The sequence below is a fragment of the Lates calcarifer genome, linkage group LG6 (assembly GCF_001640805.2).
Source record: "Lates calcarifer isolate ASB-BC8 linkage group LG6, TLL_Latcal_v3, whole genome shotgun sequence".
Classification (NCBI taxonomy): Eukaryota; Metazoa; Chordata; class Actinopteri; family Centropomidae; genus Lates; species Lates calcarifer.
This window is the reverse complement of record NC_066838.1, coordinates 26,213,562-26,234,974: the sequence shown is the minus strand read 5'-3', so window position 1 is coordinate 26,234,974 and position 21,413 is coordinate 26,213,562. Positions and strand designations below refer to the sequence as shown.

Here is a 21,413-nt window from a genome sequence, read left to right as displayed (position 1 = left end):
CCTGAGGTTGGACTGAAAATATCTCAGAACCGGCTAAGGACCAGGTGATTTTTTTATAATGTCCTGATATGTAAAACCAGATGAATTCAAAGAGGGCGTACCTTCTTTTTCACAACAGTACATGACCCATTCTGTAGTGCATCAAATCAATAGCTACAATCTCAATGAACGTGTAAAATGTGGGTGAGAAAGGGGTACTCAGTTGCATCTGGGAGTGTGCAAATTGCAGTGAATGATTTTTGTTTGCGGCCACCAATATGCATTTTTGGACTCATATCAAAGGAACTCAAAAGACGAGGAGGAGGAAATGGGTTGCTCTCAGCCTTTTGCAAAACATGTCATTGGAATCCTACAAAAAAATAAAATACTGCTAAAAAAAAAAAGATTCTAATTTATTTGACTTGAGAAAAACTGTCTGGAGCTTCTATAACCATGTATTTTACTTTTGTAATATCAAGAACAATGAGAAGAACTCCCGCATATTGTCTAATTTACTGCTGAAATATTTATTGATCACTGCATTTCGGTCTGTCCCACCTTTGCCAGGTGTCCTGATTTTTATATTTCTGTCAGATCAAACATAGAAATAACAGAAGTGATTCACTTCACAGCAGCTGAAGATGGGAGAATTTTTTGTAGATGACAGTCTCCTGGTTCCATATATTGATTACAGATTACAGTCTGAGAGAAAGGTGCTGAGGTCACGGCCCCGACAGTGTGTGTTCCAGGCCATCCTGAAATCAGACAGAGGGACATCAGTCATCTCTCCACATATGGAGGTTTGTGAACACATCACAGTCAGTGAGTCACATGATCAGGTCTTACCAGGCTGTGATGCCTTGGCGAGCCCCAATAATTTTGGCACACCTGATCGCCACACTGACATCATCACTCAGAAGTGCTATGAAAAAAAGAAAATGGACTTGATTGATGACTTAAAATGCGAATATTAAAACACACCTAAATCAAAACATGATGACCTATCAGCTTATAGGGTTGTTGTGGATAACGTGTTAGCTTGAATGAAAATGTGAGGAAAATGTCCCTTTGGGTATGGTGGTTTATTACTGACCGCTGCACTTGATGCTACATCCGTTGGCAACAGCTGACTCGCCGTTGTCACACCAATAGTGGCTGTTGATCTGGAAGATGCCGTAGTCGGTGGATCCATTAGAGTTGCGGTTGGTGGCTCTGGTGTTGTACCTCGACTCATGATAGGTCAAGCAAACCCCTGCAGAGGAAACAGAACAAGCCCATATAAATACCACCTGAAAAGTCTCTAACGTCTCTAAAGCTAAATAATTAAAGCATTATATCATGTTTGTTTAATCTGTACAAAAACTTGCATTTCTTGGTTGGTACCAGTTACTTCCTAGAGTTATATTGAACTGCTGTTTAGACATATAAATGCATGTAAATGAGTAATACTCTGTTCCAGACAAAGACTGACAGGTTGGTACTCACAGTTGGCCAGGCTGTAGCCACCGTAGCCGTCCATTCCACTACTCTTCAGCACTTTGGCCCATTGACATTTGCTGAAGACTTTGGCGCTGGCTGAAGCCACCAAGAGCAGAAACACCAGACCCCTCATGATGTATTCTCTGCTGGATCAAATGTTTCCACCGCTGCTGATAAATCTTCCTTTTATAGTCGAGAAGTTCAACTGAAACGGCTGTGGCAGCTTTGTTTTTCACGAACTCCTTCATTTTCATTGAATGTCTTCCAGTTTCAACAAAGCTGACGCAACTGTGACTGAAATCTCTACCTGTATCAACAAAGCTGTTGAACATTGCTGTGTAGGTAAAGAGGTGAAAAACTTGGATCATCTTGAAAGTTATCTTTTGGAAAATTATCTATATGCAAGAATGAATCAGCAAGGTCAGCACATGTTGTCAAGGTAAAACTTAAAACAGATCTGTTTAAAGTTGAGCTGCCGTAACACACACTGACACTGAGAGAAAAGTGAAAGCATCAGTGTTTCATGATGTTTGTTCAAACTGGCTGACAGTCAAAACAAACAGCACACTGAATACATCGGATAAAAATACAAAGTACATGAACTGTGATCAGTGACCACTAATTCATGTTTCTAATCAGTTTCATGGCACAGAGCAACAGACTGAGACTACACAGATAATAGTTATTAGCAGTATCAGTTCATTCTTGCTTTAGGGCGAGGACAGAACCATGCATTCTTTGGGGGAGTCTTGTCCCTCCTGGTACTCAGAAAATATCAAGTTGAGGTTTTCTCAACAACTGTTCATCCAAAAAACTTCACAGTTGACACTGCAATTCTTTAGATCCTCAGAAATACACCCAGAAACAGATGACTGTGATTGTTTTTTCAGAGATTCTTCTATTTATAGTTAGATGATGTTATTGTATAGAGTTCATATTTATTTGGGATTACTACAGAGACAGAGCTTTTTATTAAAGAGTAAGATCCATATTGTTTAACCATCTCTATATATCTCCACCAGACTCCACTGACAAAAACAGGAATTTTACTGAGCAGAACACAGGAGCTGCTGGAATACCACTGCCTCTATCTGTTAGTGTGTTTGTGTTACTGTGTGGTACTTTTACTTATGTTAAGGATCTATCTTTATTTTCATTCCTTGTTTTCATGTTTTCTGTTTTTTTGTGAGATTAAATCCAAGATGGATGTCTAGAGCCCTGCTGCCTGAGTACTTCATGAAAGTTTCCTTCATGTGTTACGTGGTGAGTCATGCTGCTGATAATCTATGGCTGGTCTGATGCAGACCTAAGAAATGGGAGTCGTGAATTAAAACCAATCAATGGGCGATCGATAAACAAGCTGATCTATGGCCCTGATAGGTTCTAACTTATTGATCCAGACACATTTAATCTTCTGACTGGGGGTGAGATTCATCTGCAGTGAGGGAGGCGAGAGAGAGAGAGACAGAGGGGGGAGGAGGTGAAGGTAGAGAGGAGCTCCTGGTACAAACAGGAAAAACTCCAATAACAAGTTCTGATGAATGTGTCATATCACACTGTTACTGATAACACCAGTGTAAATTCTGATACAATACAAATTTGTCATATCATGATGGTAAGAATGTCTAGTGTTTCCTCTGTCTTAGCTCTGTGTTTGGTCTCCACCACCTCCGGAGGGAAATCTCTGGACTCTTTAGCTGCTAAACGCTCCACTGTGTTCACCAGCTGCTCTCTGACTGAGTCTGCTGCTGTTTGCTGCTGGGAAAAACAAAATGAAGTGTACTGCTGCATCAGTATCGCTGCACACAACAACAAAGGACACAGGCTGTTATTTGGTAACTAAACTGATCACAAGATGATATATGTAAGGATCTGATCGTTGCAGTCGCACCTGTACGTTTTCTTCTTGATCAATCAGAGCGGTGTGACGCAGAAAAAGAAAACCATCCATAAAAGCGGGATAAAGCTAATTTGACTACATGTGCATGTGTTTGGACTGCAGGAGGAAACCAGAGCACCCAGAGGGAATCCATTCAAATACAGGGGAGGATATATGCAAACTCCACCCAGACAGGCCGCGGCCGCTTCACAGGTTTGATCCCAGAACCTTCTTGTCATGAGGCAACAGTGCTAAGTGTACATGGACAGAGCAAGTGAATGTTGAACATGCTGACACGTGCTGACCAGAATATACTTAAAGTAGCATACTGTGTACGTAGTTTGTGCACTGTGTGAACTGACGTCATTAAAAAAAGACCTGTGTGCTCGTCTGTATTCGCCCCTGACTGGTCTGGACTGTTTAACTGGTGCAGTTTGTTGGTGAAAAGATGTTTATCTCAGGACCATCAGGCAACATTCAGCGCTGATGAGGTGCTTTCAATCCACCTCCAATAAAGTACTGAGTCAAGACTTTTAGTTTCAACACACACACACACACACACACACACACACACACACACACACACACACACAGAGGATAAGCTGCAAATAAACACCAAAATAAGCGCTGTTGTCAGACAAACATGTCAGGGATTTTTGTTTATGTTTTCAACACACTGAGGATGCTGGCTGAGCAGCTACACTTGGCAGGACTCTGTTTCCAGGACACTGGACTGATGGACTGAGGTTAAAACAACACACACACACACACACACACACACACACACACCTGGTGCAGCAGTGCTGCTGACCCAGCTCATTTACACTCCTGTTATCGTCATCAGTACACAGAGGACGAGATGTCAGCAGCTGTTTACAAAAACAGGGTCAGAGAGAGAGAGAGAGAGAGAGAGAGAGACGAGAGAGTGAGAGAGGAGGAGAGAGAGAGGAGAGAGAGAGAGAGAGGGGAGGAGAGAGAGAGGAGAGAGAGAGAGAGAGAGAGAGAGGAGGAGAGAGAGAGAGAGAGAGAACTCTGGAGTTTGAACTTAAAATCCTGTGTCCGTGTCCATTTTGTTGCTCTGAACAGTTATTTTCACTATTCAATAATTTGTTAGTCAGTCAGTGTTGAAGACATTATCAGAAACTGGTGAAAAATGCTGATCTCAGTTTACAGTGACGTCTTCAGATGTCAACATTCATGTCTGATCAGTCCTCTGATGATCGAATAATCACTGCAGGTCTAAAAATCTGTGTATATCACTGTGTGGAACTCACTGGAATCAAGGTCTTTTAGCTAAGGTGCTGCTAAAGTTTCAACCCTTTAACACCAATCTCATCTTCTCCAAAGGAAAGATGAGTAGAGCAGCATATGGCAGCACCTGCAGGCACTGCTACGACCTGCTACTCCATGGTCATGTGACTGATGGGAGTGGACAAGCTAACACTTCCACGCTAAGAAGTCATATGCCCCTCACCTGGCTCATCATAGCTGCCCCTGGAGAAGCATCCGACCTGGGACACACACCTTTTGATTGTTCCGTTCTGTAGCCCCGCCCACCTAATTTACATATCTCCATCTGATCGCCATGTGAGGAAATAATGAAAACACTTATTAATACCAGGTGTAAATGCAAAGGCCTGTCATCAGATCTTGTTATCTAGCTGATCTACCCAGATACTGATTGCAGATGATTACCAGGTTGAAATGTTAGAGAAAGAAAGAGATCTGCAGAACAGAACAGCGAAGTGAATGATGCATCCTCTTTTAAATTTCTTTCTCTTCATCCATCTGAATCCTCCAGATCTGACTCCTCTGACTCCTCCACACCCACACTGCAGAATAACATCACTCTCTCTCTCTGTTCATCACCATAACTGTTCTTCATCAGTCTTTCCCTTTTGGATCAATAGGACATAACAGCACTGATGCCCAGTGATGGCTGTAGCGTTGTCACAGTCTCCTGTGACTATATTATCGGAGCTCTGGTGACTCATACTGTAGGTTCCTGAACACTGAACGTGAGTGAAAAGTTCATGTTGGAAATGCAACGAACTGCTTAGGTTGCAGTCTCTGTAAGAGCATCAGACCATATGAAGTAGTTTGCTTGTGATCCAGCAGAGGGCGCTCCATCAGCTTGACCTACTGCATGCTCTATTGACCTATCAGTGAACTAAGCTAATGGTAATACAGTGTTGTTCTGTGGAAAATGGAGGAGAGCCATCCTGAGTGAACGTCCAATCACGACACCAAAACAACGGAGAAGCAGCGTGTGGGAGTATTTTAGGGTCTACGCCGTGGATGGCAACGCCACAGATAAAGTGTTTGTCGACTTTGTAAAAGCCAACTGTCAAACTTAACAACAAATCTGCGGACTCACCTGCTAGCTTATCACATAACCCACAATTCAATCGATCTTGATTTTTTGCGAAAGTCACAGCCCTAGCACCAGTAGAGAGTGGTGACACAGTCAGAAATCGTCTTAGTTAAACTAGCAGTAAAATCAAATATGTCACGTTTAGTCCAGTTCTGTTCAGAAACTCCCACCTCACATGCTGCTGAACACCCGGCTACAGGATGGTGAGTTCACCGTTTCCCCGTCGTCACTCTTGAATCTTTAATAACAGCGATCGAGGATCATACCAGTGTTTTGCATTTTTTATTCCGTTTACTACACCTCAGCTAAAAAGTGTACTTCAGGCTGCTCTGTGTGGAGCTGACACTTACTGTGCTGTGTTCCTTTGCTGGCATCTGAAATTTAACCCAAAACCTGAGTTTAATCGTGCACTTAGTTTGCTTTTAAGCTAAATTTGATTAGCTGGTCAAGTACAGCGTGAATTCATGAGCCACTAACCAGTGGGGAAGCTATTAAATGTTAAATTTGATTGTCAATATCCCTAATTAATTTAAAAATAGCTACAAACAAGTGGAAGTTATGCTGTTTTTGAAAATATCCATGCAGCAGAGTTTTGAGACTCAACACTCACAGTTCAAGAAACTGAGGTTGCTGCATGCGAGTCTGAGTGCCCTTCAGATGAAGGGTTTGAGCTGCTTTGTCATGTCCTACAATATTTAATGCTTCCTTATGTGTGTGTCTTCTTTTTTACTGCTTGAGCCTGAGGTGCTGCAAGGTGCTGCAAGATAAATCTGTGTGAGAGTGTTTTGCATTTTGCTGCATCATGCCCTATACGAAATCACTCAGAAACCAACCCGTGTAGGCAGCCCTGCAACATGCTGTCATGCCTCCGTGCCATAATCTGCCCCAGTGCAGTGTGGGATTTATTGGCTCACACTCAGTCACTTGAAGAGGCAGCAAGCAGCCGACTGTACTGTGTGATTTCATAACGAATCAGCCTTATCTCCACTGCTGTCAGACTCCATCATTGTTCTCTGCCTGTTACATCATTTGCAAGCTTGAGGTCAGCTTTTTCTCACGATATCAGCTGTACCTGAACATCCCATGACTCAGGGATTAGAGGATTCCCCCCCCCAAACTTTAATGTTTGTAGATGCCTTCAGATGAACCCAAATCTGAAAGTCTGAGTCACACGTAATGTACCTCTGTGTACACTCTGTTTTACTTTTTGGCTGCGCATTTGAGGGCTTATAAGACAAAGCAATAGTACTATTAAATCTCTCTCCATGAGTCATCACTGCGTTTCCCCAGCCTTCATTTCTGCAGGTCTATCGGGAGCTTCTCTCCTCCTGCTCTCAGTGTTTGCAGTGGAAGGGAGGCGATGCTCTACGTTCCCAACAGCGGTGTGAGCTTTGCAAAGGTTTGAGCACCCTGAGCACCGATCGAGGTTAAAACCATTTCAACTGTTAGCGAGAGTGTCGTCCTTCAAACAGGTTTTGCACAGTTGCATGGCAACAGCAATCATCCATGACCAGTGCTTCCCACAGACAGCAGATCAGCGTTACCAGTTACAAAGGACCTGCCTGGTGGACGCATGGGACAACTGCAAACCTGCATCCTGTTGCCTATGGCACCACACAGCCCTGTGTACAACGATTACTGCCACAGACGGCAGCGAGGCTCCGTCCTTCTCAACACTTCCTGATAGGATGCTCCTAAGATAGTGTTGCCAGGCAACAAACCCAATTCCAGCTAGCGAACAGACTGAAAATTTATTCAGAGCAACAAAATTACAACAAAATAAATAAAGAAAATAAAAAAACGAGGAAGCTACCGAGCTACCTGGTAAGTGGTTACCATGGTGATTAGTACAGCAAACAACTTAACTTTCACATAGAGAGTTTTCTTCATAGCCTCATAGGGAACAACCAATCCTACTGCTTAGCAGAAATATCTGTTACATAACACTATTCAGTCTCTGCTCCACCAATTATCAGTGTTAGAGATGCTGATAGTCGTTTAGTTCATCTGTCTCTGGAGTCTCATGCACTCCTGCTTTCCTGCTATATGTAAATTACCACTACAACCTTCCACTCTGTAGCCCTATTAGCTGATAAAAGAATGAATATTTATCAGCCCTGTACATCCACCAATCGCACCATCTCAGTACAAAAAGACTGAACAGGAGCATCAGCTGCCCCCTCTCCTTTGGAGGAAGAAATACTTTGACAGTCACCTCTCCTGTTTGCGTCCAAACCGCTTTACAATAAATCATGATCAGCAAAAGAATCAAGCAAAAAGATGTTTCCTGGTCAAATTTAGCATGTGGGTACATATTTCTACGCTTGCACAAAACCTGCGTGAGAAAAGCTGCAAAGTTAGTAGTAATCAAAGTCTAAGATTAACACGAGTTTTAGCAAAGCAGACAGTGGGATGACAGGCTGGCAGCCAAGTTTGAGTTTGGAAATTTAGTGAAAGGATGCCATATTAACACTAATGTTCTACAGCAGCTCAATAACAGTCACAATCAAGATTTAGGGGTCTATGCTACACATTAGAAAAAACAAAACTGAATCTCCTGTAGAGGCATCTATACCAACAGAACAGTTTCATTGCTATGTCTGAGGAAAAACCCTTTGAAACCTCCTCAGTATGGAACTGTGTTCAATATGGCATCGTATGTATGAAAACTAACTTTATGACAAGGTTTATGAGCCAATTTTACCAAATTCTGAAGTTGCTGGCCAGCATTTAGAAGGCATGCTTCATTCACTTCAATCCACTTCTGAGATCCTCTCGTGCAATCTTTTGCTTTGGTTGCAGTAGAACACCTTAAACTCTAACTTACGATTTGTGATGGTGGAGGGTGTGGGCGTGGTGATTGTTGGCGGCGTTGGCTCTGTGCAGGCGCTCAAGCCTCTCCTTCTCTTTCTCCACGAAGTTGGTGTTGGTGCCGGTGCTGGTGGAGGGTGCACGGGTCAGCCGGCTGTGGGCTCGTGGCTGATCCCTGGGTGGGATTGGAGGAGGGGGAGGTGGAGCCGGGGACGGGGAGGAGATCGATGCTGGGATCTGGGTCGGGACCGAGATGGAGGTTGGGGCTGAAGCTGGAGCAGGAACCGGGATGGCAGTCGTACTGGTGCTGTTGGTGCTGTTGTAGGAGTGGTGGGTGGAGGAGTGGTGGTGGTGCTGCTGATGATGCGGGTGGTGGTGGTGGCTGTGGTGGAGGGGGATGGAGGAGGGAGGCTGGGGAGGAGCTTGATGTTGGCTGTTGTGGTGGTGGTGGTGGTTCTTGGTAGAAATGGATGCTGATGTCGTCTGGGTCGGTGGAGGTGGCGGAGGAGGAGGAGGGAGAGGAGGCTCAGGAGGAGCAGGTGGTGGAGGAGCGACAGGTTGCCGGTCCAAACGTAGGTCCTTGTTCTCCTGGCTGAGCCGGTCCAGTTGGACCTCCAGCTCCTCGATTCGGCGCCGCTGGGTTTCTAGAAGCTTCTGCTGGCTCTCAATGATGTTGTTGAGTTCGAGAAGGTATTCCACAGCCCGGTTAGGGCTTTCTGGGCTGCCCTGACCTGGGCCTTGATTAGCATCCATGACTAGCTGGTCTGAGAGTTAGCACACAGGCTTATGGGAACCTTGGGCTAAGTAACAGCTGGAAAAATGGCGAGTGACCAAGGTTCACTAATGCTAAATTTCAAACTAATGAGCCTAAATGCTGTTGAATGTTACAGTTGGTTAGATGTAGGTAGTTCGCTGCCAACTAGCACTGAGGCTAAATGCTAAATGTCTGCACTGGATGAAATGCTGCCTGAGTCACAGCTACAGCTGGTGCAGAGCCAAAGGCTAACTCGCTGAGTGTTAGATACCAGAGGGGCTAGTAGAGTGGTGACACAGGAAAATGAGCCAACGGGCTAAAAGCTAAAACTAGCACAACTGACTCAACGCTGAGCGGAAGCCTCAACACAATAGAGAAGAACTAATCACTACAATCTAAAAGTACTATCTAGACCCAGAGCAGTCTAGTCTACAACCTAAAACCTAATGTCTAAATAACTACAAAACTACACTCTATGGCCTAAGCCCTACACCCTAAAATCTAAACTACCCTTCACCCTCCCCCCCACCAGAGGTAAGTGGGGGGGAGAGGACTTTTTCTTCTTTGAGTACTGATTTGAGGATCAAGATGGACCTCGTCCTTGTGAGCTCCAATCAGAGAGGTTTGATGAGTCGTCGACCATTACCTGGTTCAGTCAGGTGTTCTTGCTGGGGTTCAGACCCATGATGGTTATGAAACAGAACAAACTTCTAGGAGATAAAGATTATTTTCTTCTCCCCCGGTCGGTCAGTGCTGTCTGTTTGTCTTTGTGTTTGTCAGTGAGTCAGTTGTATCCACACTCTGCACTCCATGCAGAAGATCAGAACATTGGTTTCCAAGACGCAGATGTGCAGACCATATCTGATAGAGACTTCATTTGTCCCTCTGGGTTGAAGATATAGCACATTATCATTGTTGAGCGACTGCAGATTGTCCAACACAAGTGGTAAAAGTAATATTTTTTCCTCCCAGTATCCAATGCAAGTGTTTTTCCAAGGGCTGCAACAGAAATGCAGTCTGCACCACCATGTATGAACTCCCAAACAAGTTGACTAATTGCCCGCTTCCCTGCAGTGCCTCATTTAAAATCCTGGGGTCAGAACTCCTGTGGTAATTCTCCAAATCAAACAGTCTGGAGCAGAGAAAGAAATAAAGTTAGCTCAGTTCAGACCCTCTCCATCATCAAAACAGTCTGAAACCAAACGTCGAGATATCAACGCAACGCAAAGGTCCACAAACTGAAAATGTAACGTCCGTCGAAGATCATCTTCTGACAAACATGGAGGATGAGAGTTTGACCTCTCCCTGGTCCATGGGTTCACCTGCAGGACTCAGCCAGTCTTCCTGCAGTCGGTGTGTCAGGAGAAGTGATGAGCAAAGGTTAAATCTCATGTCAGATGTTTGTCTTCTCCCTGGATACCGTGAGGCATTTGGGATTCACCGTCATTATCATCGCGTTGGATGGCACCTCCAGATCCTTCTTCATGTCATCCATCCATTACATGAAAAGAAGAGAAGAGAAGAAAGGGTGGATGAGAAGACAGTAGGTTGTAAAGGAGAGTCAAGAGGAAATATCAATTAGTGACACATCTCCTCTGCCCCCTCTCTTTTAGCCCTTACTTTTCACTTTTGTTTTTGATTTTCTCACCTGCTTTCCTATTGTTTACCTCCTGTCTTTTAATTTTTGTTTCTTTCTCCTGCTTCTTTATCTTCATCCTCTGCTCTCTTCCTGATCTTTCTTTTCTCTCTTGCCCTCCTCCCATGTGTTCTTGTCTTCCTCCATGTACTTTTTTTCTTTTCATGTTGCTGTTAATTTCTCATCTACATCCCTTTCATTCCTCTCTCTCTCTCTCTCTGTGGTTGCTAGGAGTTTGAGGTCTCTCAGCCCATAAATACCAATGACATGCTCTGTCTAAGCCATCAGAGACACGAAAAATCATCACACACCATCAGCCTCTCCTCCTACACTCTATCACTATCCCTCGTCTGTCTTTGTCCACCTCTTTCTGTCTCTCTTGCTTTCCTTCCTTCCTTGCAATATCCACAGATGATACACTTCAAAAAGACCAAAAACAGCCTTGAGAATTGTAGATTAATGCTTTGTTTAATGCATGATGCAGTATTTTAATTTTCAGTAAAGCCTCTGGTTCGTCGTAATGGACAAACTACAGTGAAGAGTGAATTCAGTGAATCCTCGACAGCTCATGTGACACTGCAGCCTGGGTCCAGACCTCTGAATCACTGCTCAAATCTCACATTCGTTTAGTAATTCAAATGGGTCTGGTGCACCATGTCAGCCAGTTGGTGACCAATCAGAGCTCAGTAGGTGGAATTACAAATGTGGACATTATGTTCCTACATAAATTCATGAAAAGGAGGGACAGAAAAACAGGAGCATGGATGAGACACAGCTGTACAGGCTGTTTTAAAGGATAACTCAGGTATTTTTAAACCTGGGCCTTATTTTCTCATGTTTTGTGGTGTAAATGATCAGTATTTATTTATTAAACTAGGCTTCTGTCTGCTTAAAAAGTAAGCTGCAAACACTAGCATGCCTTTCTAACTAGCTACACTTAGCATTACTTCCAAAATCAAAACTTACAATATTATTAGCTAACTACGTTATTTTGAGGAGTTGGTTACAGGTAATGTTCAAATCCCTGTTCAGGACTGTGTGGGAGATCCAGGACTTTTGTTACAAAATAAATGATAAGAATTCAGAATTGATATACTCACAAAAAAAACCCAGAAGACAACATTTACGGACATTATCTTAAAGGAGTTCTGAGTCAAAAACAATATACACAATTATTTCCAATTCCTGCTTAGTATATAATGTACGTTGCTTTAGAAAGCAGAGCAAAGTTTCAGCTGTAGATACTGCAGCATCACAGCGAACACACACACACACACACACACACACACACACACACACACACACACACACACACACACACACACACACACCGAAACACACACAAAGGAAATGGCTAGCTCTTTGGTTTCTATTGCAAAGCGGCCAAACAGTTTCAGCTTTTATATCTCTTCCCATTAAGCACATTCAATTATTCATGACTCACTAACTGACCATCATCCCTCTATACCCCCCCCTTCTTCTCTCTCTCTCCCTTTGTCTCTGTCAGGGTCTCTCTCTCTCTCTCATGTGCAGACTCTTTGCAGATCATTGGTTCATGCCTGAACTGTCTGTTCCAAACATACTGTATATAAAACCAGGCAGAAAGATCTGACTGGAGGATAATATTCGAGGACTGACACTGATGATCTTTATAACAGATATTACAATCAGACAGTAAAGCCGAAACCTATTTTCTGGTCTCAACTTACCAAGTTTTCTTCAAATCATTCTTACATGATAACAAATGACAGAAGCAGCTTTGAATGCTACCTAACTGTTCTGGCTCTGAACCACAGCCTTCAGTGGGGGTGGAGATTTCGGGGGATTGAAGTTAGTGTTTTTAATGTCTGCCAGCAAGAACAGCCCTTCAGGTCTGGTGAATGAAATGTCACTCATTAAAGGAAGAGAAAGGGGGCATGGAGGAAGAGATGCGATCGGCAATTTGCCTCAAAATTTGTAAAAGAAAAAAATCTGTGTGTATTTTTGGATTCACCTCCTGAGGACGTGATTATCTCCATAACTCAAATGTCCATCATGAATAAGCCTCAATAAACTCACTCAGAAGTCACAGAAAAACAGATGATCCTCAAAACTCCAGAACTTTAGTAGAATTCTGGGTAACAGCCGATTATAATGTTCCACTTTCTTCACCAGCCAGCATCTGGTATTTGGTGCTGAGCAGGTAATGGACAGAGAGGTTGATGAGAGCTTTCTCTTCTACACAGCCTGTGCATATTTGAACAACCAAAACCATGAAGGGAAACTGTGAATTTGTTTTTCTTTTGATTCCAGCACAGCCTTCTACATCCATATATTCACTATCTGGTAGTCGTCTTCTGTGCAGGCACTTACATCATTGCAACTTAGTTTCATCCACTATCTTCTACAACTTCCTGCCATGTTCAGTTCGCTGTGTCCTATGTCTGTGTAGGTTCTCAGTCATCCAGACAATGGTGGTCTTAAGAGCTAAAGTTGAAGGCAACTGGACTTTTTAGGTTTCTTGAAGACGTTTCACCTCTCATCCAAAAGGCTTCCTCATCTACATCTGAAGGAGGAGGGATATTCCTTTGAGGACACTAATGCCCACATTTTGGACAGAGAGGACAGAGGTTATCTATGTTCATATGGAACATCCATCTTTAAACAGAGGTGGCGGCTTACAACACCAACTATCAGCCACCTATAACACAGTCTAGAGATCCTTACTCAATTTAACCCCCGTTCACACCTCGAACCATGTGATCGTAATGACTCATAGTGTGGGTTAATGACCCTCAGGATCACCTCCAAGAGACTACCATGACCTGAATGATTGAGAACCTACACTGACAAGTACTTCTCCAGAAGAACGAGTACAGTCTCGTCTTCAGAATTCTGTATCAGTTCTCTTGACATCATGAGCCACATTAAGCAGCTGTTTTCAGACAAAAAAGCTCTAAAACTCACTGTCCACTTCCTGCTCAGCAGCAAACAGCAGACAGATATTCCCCTCAGGAGGTGGTGGAGACCAAACACAGAGCTGAAACAGAGGGAATACTGACGCAAATGAATGAACGATCATGTTGCTCCATAACTGACAGATGTGGAACTGTTTGCTAACAACTTCACCATATGAACTTTAAAGATGATGATGTGCCAGTGTTGTGTTCACTACTTGTTTTCGCTGCCCCCCAAAAAATCTGTTGTTGCCAATTACTTTTTTCTTTCTGCTGTCTTTTTAGGTCAAACTACAGTTTTCATGAATAATTAACTTCTATGATAAAAAGCAAAACTATCTCCATGAAACCACCAGAAACACTGAAATAAATCTTCACTCTGCACAGCAGCTACTTTATAATCACTCTGAATCCATCCCTGTGTAGGCTGTGATCATCTTTTATATAATTTAACAGTAGCAGGACTATTTTAATTGGCTAATTTTACAGTCATGTTATCTGCCTCACACACACACACACACACACACACACAGAGCAGCTAACACAACCTACTTTCACAGCATGCACACACACGTGAAAAACATAACATACAAACACACACATGCATCACACACTAAACAGTTAACACAGGGCTGCACATGCACCAACATGTAAGCGCGCACACACTCACACATAATAATCCTTATGGCCTATATAGCCGACAGTTACACATACATGACTTGCACATGAGCGCTCACTCACTCACACACACACACACACACACACACACGATGCAGCATCCAGAGAAAAATAAAGGGAATAAAAACCAGGCAGCGGAGGCTCACAGGTTTCAGCGGCTCCTGCAGAGGTGATGGAGGGATGAAGGTGGAGGAGGAGGAGGAGGGAGGATTATTGATCCCCGCTCACCCCTCTCTCTCCTCCTCCGCTGCTGCTGTCACCATCACCTCCCTCTGAAAACACACACACACACACACACACACACACACAGCTGCTGCTGCTCCGCGGTTTTTCCTCCTCTTCCTCTTCTTGTTGATCAGATTATGATCAATCCCTCCTTCTTTCTCCCTCTCTCTTTCTTCATGTATTCCTCTGCTCGCCTCACTGCTGCTGCTGCAGGCCTGGCTCCTCTCCTCCTCCTCCTCGTCCTCCTCCTCCTCCTTCTTCCTCTTTTTCTTCTTGTTGCCGAGTCAATCTCTTTCTAATTATCATTCCTCTGCGTCTGACAGCCGAGCGATCCGCTGCTGCAGCGCTGCTGATCCCCCCCCTCTCCCTCTGCGTGTGAACGGCGGATGGTGCTTTGGTTATTATCACTGGTGAAATATTAGCTTTTTCTTCTCCGCTATTCTGCCGTAGAGAGAGGAGGCGGAGGAGGAGGAAGGAGGTAGGAGGCGTCGGGTTGCCTGGATGGATGGATGGATGGACGGATGGATGGAGGAGGTGGAAACAGAGGAGAGGAAAAGGAAGAGGGAGAGAGGAGGGAGGAAAAGTGTGTGTCGGTAGCAGAGAGAGAGAGAGAGAGAGAGAGAAACGCGCACTGTCACGCAGCCACAAACGCAGAAATCACATCAACGGCGAGCGCTGCTTTACCACACAACCAGGAACATCACACACACCTTACAGAGGATGTTAGAGGCTGCACAGAGCTCTGAATATTCCAGGGATATTACAGAGACTCCTCCAGAATGACCACAAGTCACGAGGCTGTGTCTGAATGTGGCTCCACAGTGATTCAATGTTACAATGGATCCAGACAAGCTACAGTCTAAATCCTGCAGTGTATAATACTACAGAAACCCCAACCTAAACCATGTCTGTGTCACCCCGTGACTACAGGCACAAAATCCAGATGTACCCGATCAGACCCCTGCAACAAATATCACACTCATTATTGATGCAATCTGACTTTTTTTGACCAATAAGTCAAATGTTTGGTCTATAAAATGTCTGAAAGAATTTCCTGAAACTTGCAACAATTTTTTCAAACACAACACCGACATATCACCACCATTTACACATCTGGTAACGACAGAGCAACATGACCATTTAGAGCAGTGTTTTTGTTGATCCAGTGAATGTTAGTCCAGGATTCCCTCTGTTTTAGCTCTGTGTTTGGTCTCCACCACCACCTGAGGGAAATATCTGACAGTGAGTTTTAGAGCTTTTCCTCTGTAAACAGCTGCCTCCTGCCCCACAGTGTTATAACACAGCAGAACAGTGAAGCTGTGACAGATAAACACTGAGCTGAAATTCACTATAAAGCTGTGTGAACTTGAGCAGAGTTATTAATTATAACTGGTTTAAACCCAAAGAAATGCCTTGAATTGTCTGTGTACTTCACTGCATACAACTTATTAGAAAAACTTTTAATTTCAGTTAACATGAGACTATGGACTCTGAGGAATCACTGAATGTGTGACGACATTCTTGACAAAGAAAGTGTATTTTCTGCTCTGGTCTGAGACTCAGCTATTTGCTGTGCAGCTACATAGCTAACGTTACCTGACTGATGTTAGCTATGTAGTTAAAAAACAGATAGCTCTGCTGTCTCAGATCCATAAGGAGCAGATCAAATCAATTACAATTCATTTACTTTGACAGAAAATCCATCTTCTTATCTGACACAGCCTGATGTATTTATTCCCCTTTACTTTTAAAGGGGGACGCCATGATTTCTAATTACCTAAAGATTGTTTGTGTTTCCCTGTGATGCAGTAAAAATGTTTGTTTCTTACCAAAATGTAAGGAAAAGTGAGTTCAGTGTGTTTTGGAGCCATTTGAAGAGTTTAAAGCAGATTTGAATGATTATCGCGATAATATCGTTAATCGCGCTTTGATACAAATACTCTACAATAATTTGCAGCCCTCATTAGAACACAGAAGATGATGATACTGTGATACACAGTCTACAGGCTGTAGTTAACTACACAGGCGGAGTGAAGGCCCGCTGATCAGCCTGAATCTTACCTCACAGCAGATGACTGATAAAGCTAAAGACTCTCAATTCAGATACATCCTCAGCTGGAGAGAACGCTCAACTCGTATAGAGACTGAATCAGGCCTGCAGATATCAAACCGTGCTACAGCGATAATATAGATGATCAATACACTATCAGTGATCACTGATCGCACTGCTGATGATCAGCACAGATGAGGCTTTGTGCATGTGCAGGGACATCGTGAGAATATTTTAGGGTTCTGGTCTCCGTCCGCGCTGTTTCGCCGCGATGTGACAGGAAAACCAATTAACCGTCAGCGCTAATTAACGACACGAGCACGTGCGCTCAAACACGAAATCCCGTGTCGCGGAAAACGGGGAAGCTTTTAATAAAGCTCGTGCGTTAAAAATTCATCAACGCTCAAGTTGATCTTCTTCTCTGCCGTCTGCGGACGTTCATCCAGAGCAGAAAACACACACACGCACAATCACACACACACGCACAATCACACACACACGCACGCGCCCGGTCTGAGCGTTAAACACACCGAGCTGTCGTCATGCAGATGAACGGGTTTGATAATGATTCACCTGCGGTTGGAGTTGATCCTGTGTCCTCTGTTGTGAAACGACAATAATTCCCATCACTCACACACTCACACACTCACACGGTCTCTGTCACCAGGAGCCGCTGCTGCTGCTGCTGGGAGCTGTGGCCGCAGACGGCTCCAAAGATCCTCTATGATCAACAGGATGCATCACTCTGCGGGAGAAGCTACAGACTGCTCATTCTCCAGAGAGTTAATAACCTGCTCATTAACGAACAGGATTGGTTTTGGAAATTTGCTTATATTATATATCATATTATATTATTATATTATATATATATATATTTCCTACAAGAGTCAGATGATAAGATTAGTATCAGTATAATCTGTGTGTTTAACACAGGGAGAGCTCTGTGACCTGTTTAGCCTCGATTAACACAGCCATGTTAGCACCTAGCAGCTGTAGGCTACAGCAAGAAACTACAGCAAGAACACAAAGTTCATTCACTCGCCTCACAAAAAAGTTACATCTAAACAAACATGTAGGTCACACGTCCCCATACGACTGTTTAAATATGATAATATAAAGAGTGCAGTCTAGATCTGCTCTATGTGAACGTGCCTTGAGATAACTTCTGTTGTCACAAGACATTATTTGATTGAATGTCCAGCAATGTCTCCTTTTTTGTTTCTGCAGTAAACACACACACACACACACACACACACACACACACACACACCCTGAACGTGTTGTGAGAGGAATCTGAAAACAGCAGCAGAGTGAGAGCTCACTGCTTTTCTCCACTCTCTGATGGCTTTGTTCATCCTGCATGCACTGATGCTGCACCTGCAGCAGCCTCCTCCTACACCTCCTGCTCCTTCTCAACTTCCACCCCCTTCACCTCCTGTCCTATCACCCTTTCCTTCTCCTCCTCTCTCTCTCTCTCTTTTACCTCGTTCCCTTCTTCCTCTGCCAATTCTTTCCCTCCTTCTCATTTTTCTCCACCTGCTGCTGCTCCCACCTTTCTCATCACTTACTCTTCCTCCCTCTGCTCATCTTCCTTCACCTGCTGCTGCTCTTCTTCCTCCTCCCTCATCTCTCCTTTCTTTTCCTCCTTTTTCATCATACATCTCCTCTATTCCCCCCTTTTCCCCTTGAGTTTCTCCTCCTCATTCTTCTTCTTTTTCTCTTCCTTCTCTTTACTTTGTCATCCTCCTTTTCTTCAGTTGCTTGCTTTTCTTTTGTGCATCCTCCCTTTTTTAAATAAATTGAGATTACAAATAGTACATAATAAGGAGGAAAGAAAGGAGGAAGAGGCTCAGGAGGAAAAGGGGACAGAAGAGAAAGGAAAGAGAGAAGAGGTGCAAGAACTGGGGGAAGAAAAGAGAGAAGCATGGAAGATGAGAATAAGTGGGCGAGGAGAGGAGAAAAGTGAGAAAAGAAGGAGTGTGTGTGTGTGTGTGTGTGTGTGTGTGTGTGTGTGTGTGTGTGTGTGTTGGGGGGGCTGCTCTAGTTTCTTCTCTGACGTCGGCCAGAGGCTCGACGCTTAGAGATGACGACACACCAGGAAACCAGAATCACACTGTCCGCCATTTTGGAGCTGATTAACAAAAAGAGGAAGAGAAGTGGAAGAAAACTAAAAACTAAAAAACAGAGTTGAATTGTCTTTCACACCTCAGATTATCATGAAGAGTGGACACACCTGTTCAGAGGAGACATTAACATCTGCCTCAGGTGATCTGATGTTAATATATTGTTAGATACATTTGTTATCTGGCTCAGTGATGTGGCGTTCACATTATCTGCAGCAGGATTTTAGATGCACAGAGAAGACAAACCGGAATATTTGGACACATTTTCCATTCATTTGGAGATTTGTTTTCCATGTTGAATCAATTCACTGGTGTTATATGTTTTTATACGAGCGTGACAGTTTGTGCTCGACCTCGGTGAGAGCAGTTTGACAAAATAACTCAAGGTATAAAAAGCTATAAAAGAGACTTGAGGTAAGAACATTTTTTACATGTATCTATTTGCTTTATCTTTCTAGACCTAAACATTCAATTTAATCTTAAAAATCGAGTTAATACTCCTATTAAAAATCCAAAAATCATAAAATATAAACTGCACAAGGAACACAGAGGATACCTGTGTCCTTGGTGGTAGCTACTTCCCTGTTTTTAAACCTGCTGCAACTAACTTTACATTTTCTTTTCAGCTGTTCTGGAAACCTCACAGTCAAACTGATCGTCTGTCACATAACACCGAGTAAAACTCCAGCACACTTTGGCTTCTTTATAAATAAAACAAACAGGATGTTCATTGTTACTCTCTGAGCTTTAGAGGAGTTTCCTTCACACAGAGCTGCTGAGTTTAGTATAGTTTAATCACAGAGCTAAATTATGACCCAACATTTTCAACAACCTTGTTTTATTGAGCAGAGCAGAAAATCTGATTCTGGAACAGCTGTTCACCTCTGATGTTACATTCACTGTAATTTGGCTTTTCAAACTTCTATCTTTGGATCTTTTCTTTTCATAACCTTCCTCCTCCTCTCTCTCTCTCTCTGTTCTGTTCTCTGACTTCCTCCCACTCTCTCTGTAGAAACTGATTAGAAAGAGAATATTTCTCAACAGAAATCAATAATATCCAACACACAGCCATTACAACAAGAAGCAGTTTTACTGACGTTGAAATGTTTCCAACCTCAAAGCTTCACAGAGAGAAACAAAAACCAAACTCTGCACACTGAACAGCTCTGCATCCTGCAGCCTGACAGTATCTATGGTTTGTCTTCTGGGTCAGCAGACACCTGGTATCATGGTCACACTCAGTACAAACTGAATCAGGTCAGGTGGTGGCACACAGCCAGAGTCAGACCAAAGTTAGCATGCTAATATTCAAAGTTTCATATCTAAAGTCCAGTCTAGAATCCACTGGGCTGCAACAACAAGAAATTAGCTGCTAGGCTAACATTATTTTAATACTATTCTTCAGCATCTGCACAGAAAAACATTCTTAAAAGAATGCTTCAGTTTTCTGAGTGATGAGAGGATTTAATACCAGGTGTCTATTAGCTTAGCTTAGCTTAGCTTAGCTTAGCCTATCATAAACACTGGAATCAGCACCAGGCTAACTGTTTGTACCTGTGTCCACCTGGCTCTAACTCCCCCATTTTCCACCAACATGGAGGGGGTTCAGTGTCAATTCATGCACCTAAATTTGAACCGTATAGAGCAATGTAGACGACGAATCAGTGCAAACTATGTCCTGTTCTACAGGTTGGAAAGAGAGGACAGTAATCAGTGGGATCCACCTTTGTGCAACACCCTCCATTTATGACATATCATTGATCACAGTGGTTCTGCTCAAAACTGGTGAAAGCTGGTTCACTGGATAGCACCAAGCCCTGAATGGAACCGGTTCAAAAACTGGTTTGGTGGAAAACAGGTGTCAGAGCAAAACATCCACAAAATGTCTAATTATTCCTTTAATCACTGCTCTGCTAACAAAAACTAAGTTACACATGCACATGCTGCATTCAGGACATTATGAATTTCCGACTTGTAAATCATATTCAAGTGTAATAATTTCACATCAGCTAAATAGAAACTGTCTTCCCATCAAAAACAAAAAACAAACAAAAACACAAACAAACAAAAAAACAGGTCGTCTGTGCAGAAAGTGTGTTAATCGATGTGAGACGCTGTTTCTTTTAACCGTGAACACGATTGTTTTATAACCTTTACCATGTGATTATTACTGTAACCATGACGACGAACATCCTTTAAATTTACTGAACCCAAATCATGATCTTTCCCTGAACCTACCCTATCAAGTTTTACAGTCACATCGAAAAAATCATAAAACAGACATTAGAATATTGCAGCTTTCAGTGTTTTGTTTTTGAGTGATTACAGTGAATCCAGTTTTCTAATACTCTGAATGTTGTTTCAGAGGGTTTCCTGCCTGTTACAACACAGTCAATACACCAAACACTGGCTCAGATTACTACCAGCTCACACAAGCTTCAGTATTATCGTAACATCATCATTATCAGTTTCAGCCTTCAGCAACTCAG

General features: G+C 43.2%; 2 protein-coding genes and 1 long non-coding RNA gene across 3 annotated transcripts in view; 1 reads left to right on the top strand and 2 right to left on the bottom strand.

Moving 5' to 3' along the window:
• The window catches only part of LOC108883149 (IQ motif and SEC7 domain-containing protein 2-like), a 133,422-nt gene extending 115,925 nt beyond the window's left edge, over positions 1–17,497 (bottom strand). Inside the window, 2 exon segments of the mRNA XM_018676047.2 lie at positions 8,539–10,753; positions 17,375–17,497. Coding sequence (XP_018531563.1) covers positions 8,539–9,275 — 737 coding nt within the window. The 5' untranslated portion in view covers positions 9,276–10,753; positions 17,375–17,497.
• LOC108883151 (lysozyme C) lies at positions 481–1,906 on the bottom strand. Its single transcript, XM_018676050.2, has 4 exons — positions 1,465–1,906; positions 1,073–1,231; positions 826–901; positions 481–734 (listed from the first exon to the last, which is right to left on the bottom strand). The coding sequence occupies exons 1-4, from the start codon at positions 1,589–1,591 to the stop codon at positions 668–670; spliced, it is 429 nt and encodes a 142-aa protein (XP_018531566.1). The 5' UTR covers positions 1,592–1,906; the 3' UTR covers positions 481–667.
• Positions 673–4,246, top strand: LOC127142597 (uncharacterized). Its single transcript, XR_007813475.1, has 5 exons — positions 673–779; positions 2,481–2,551; positions 2,649–2,721; positions 3,105–3,293; positions 3,461–4,246. It is a non-coding gene; the product is annotated as an uncharacterized LOC127142597 (long non-coding RNA).
• Positions 17,498–21,413: the final 3,916 nt, after the last annotated feature.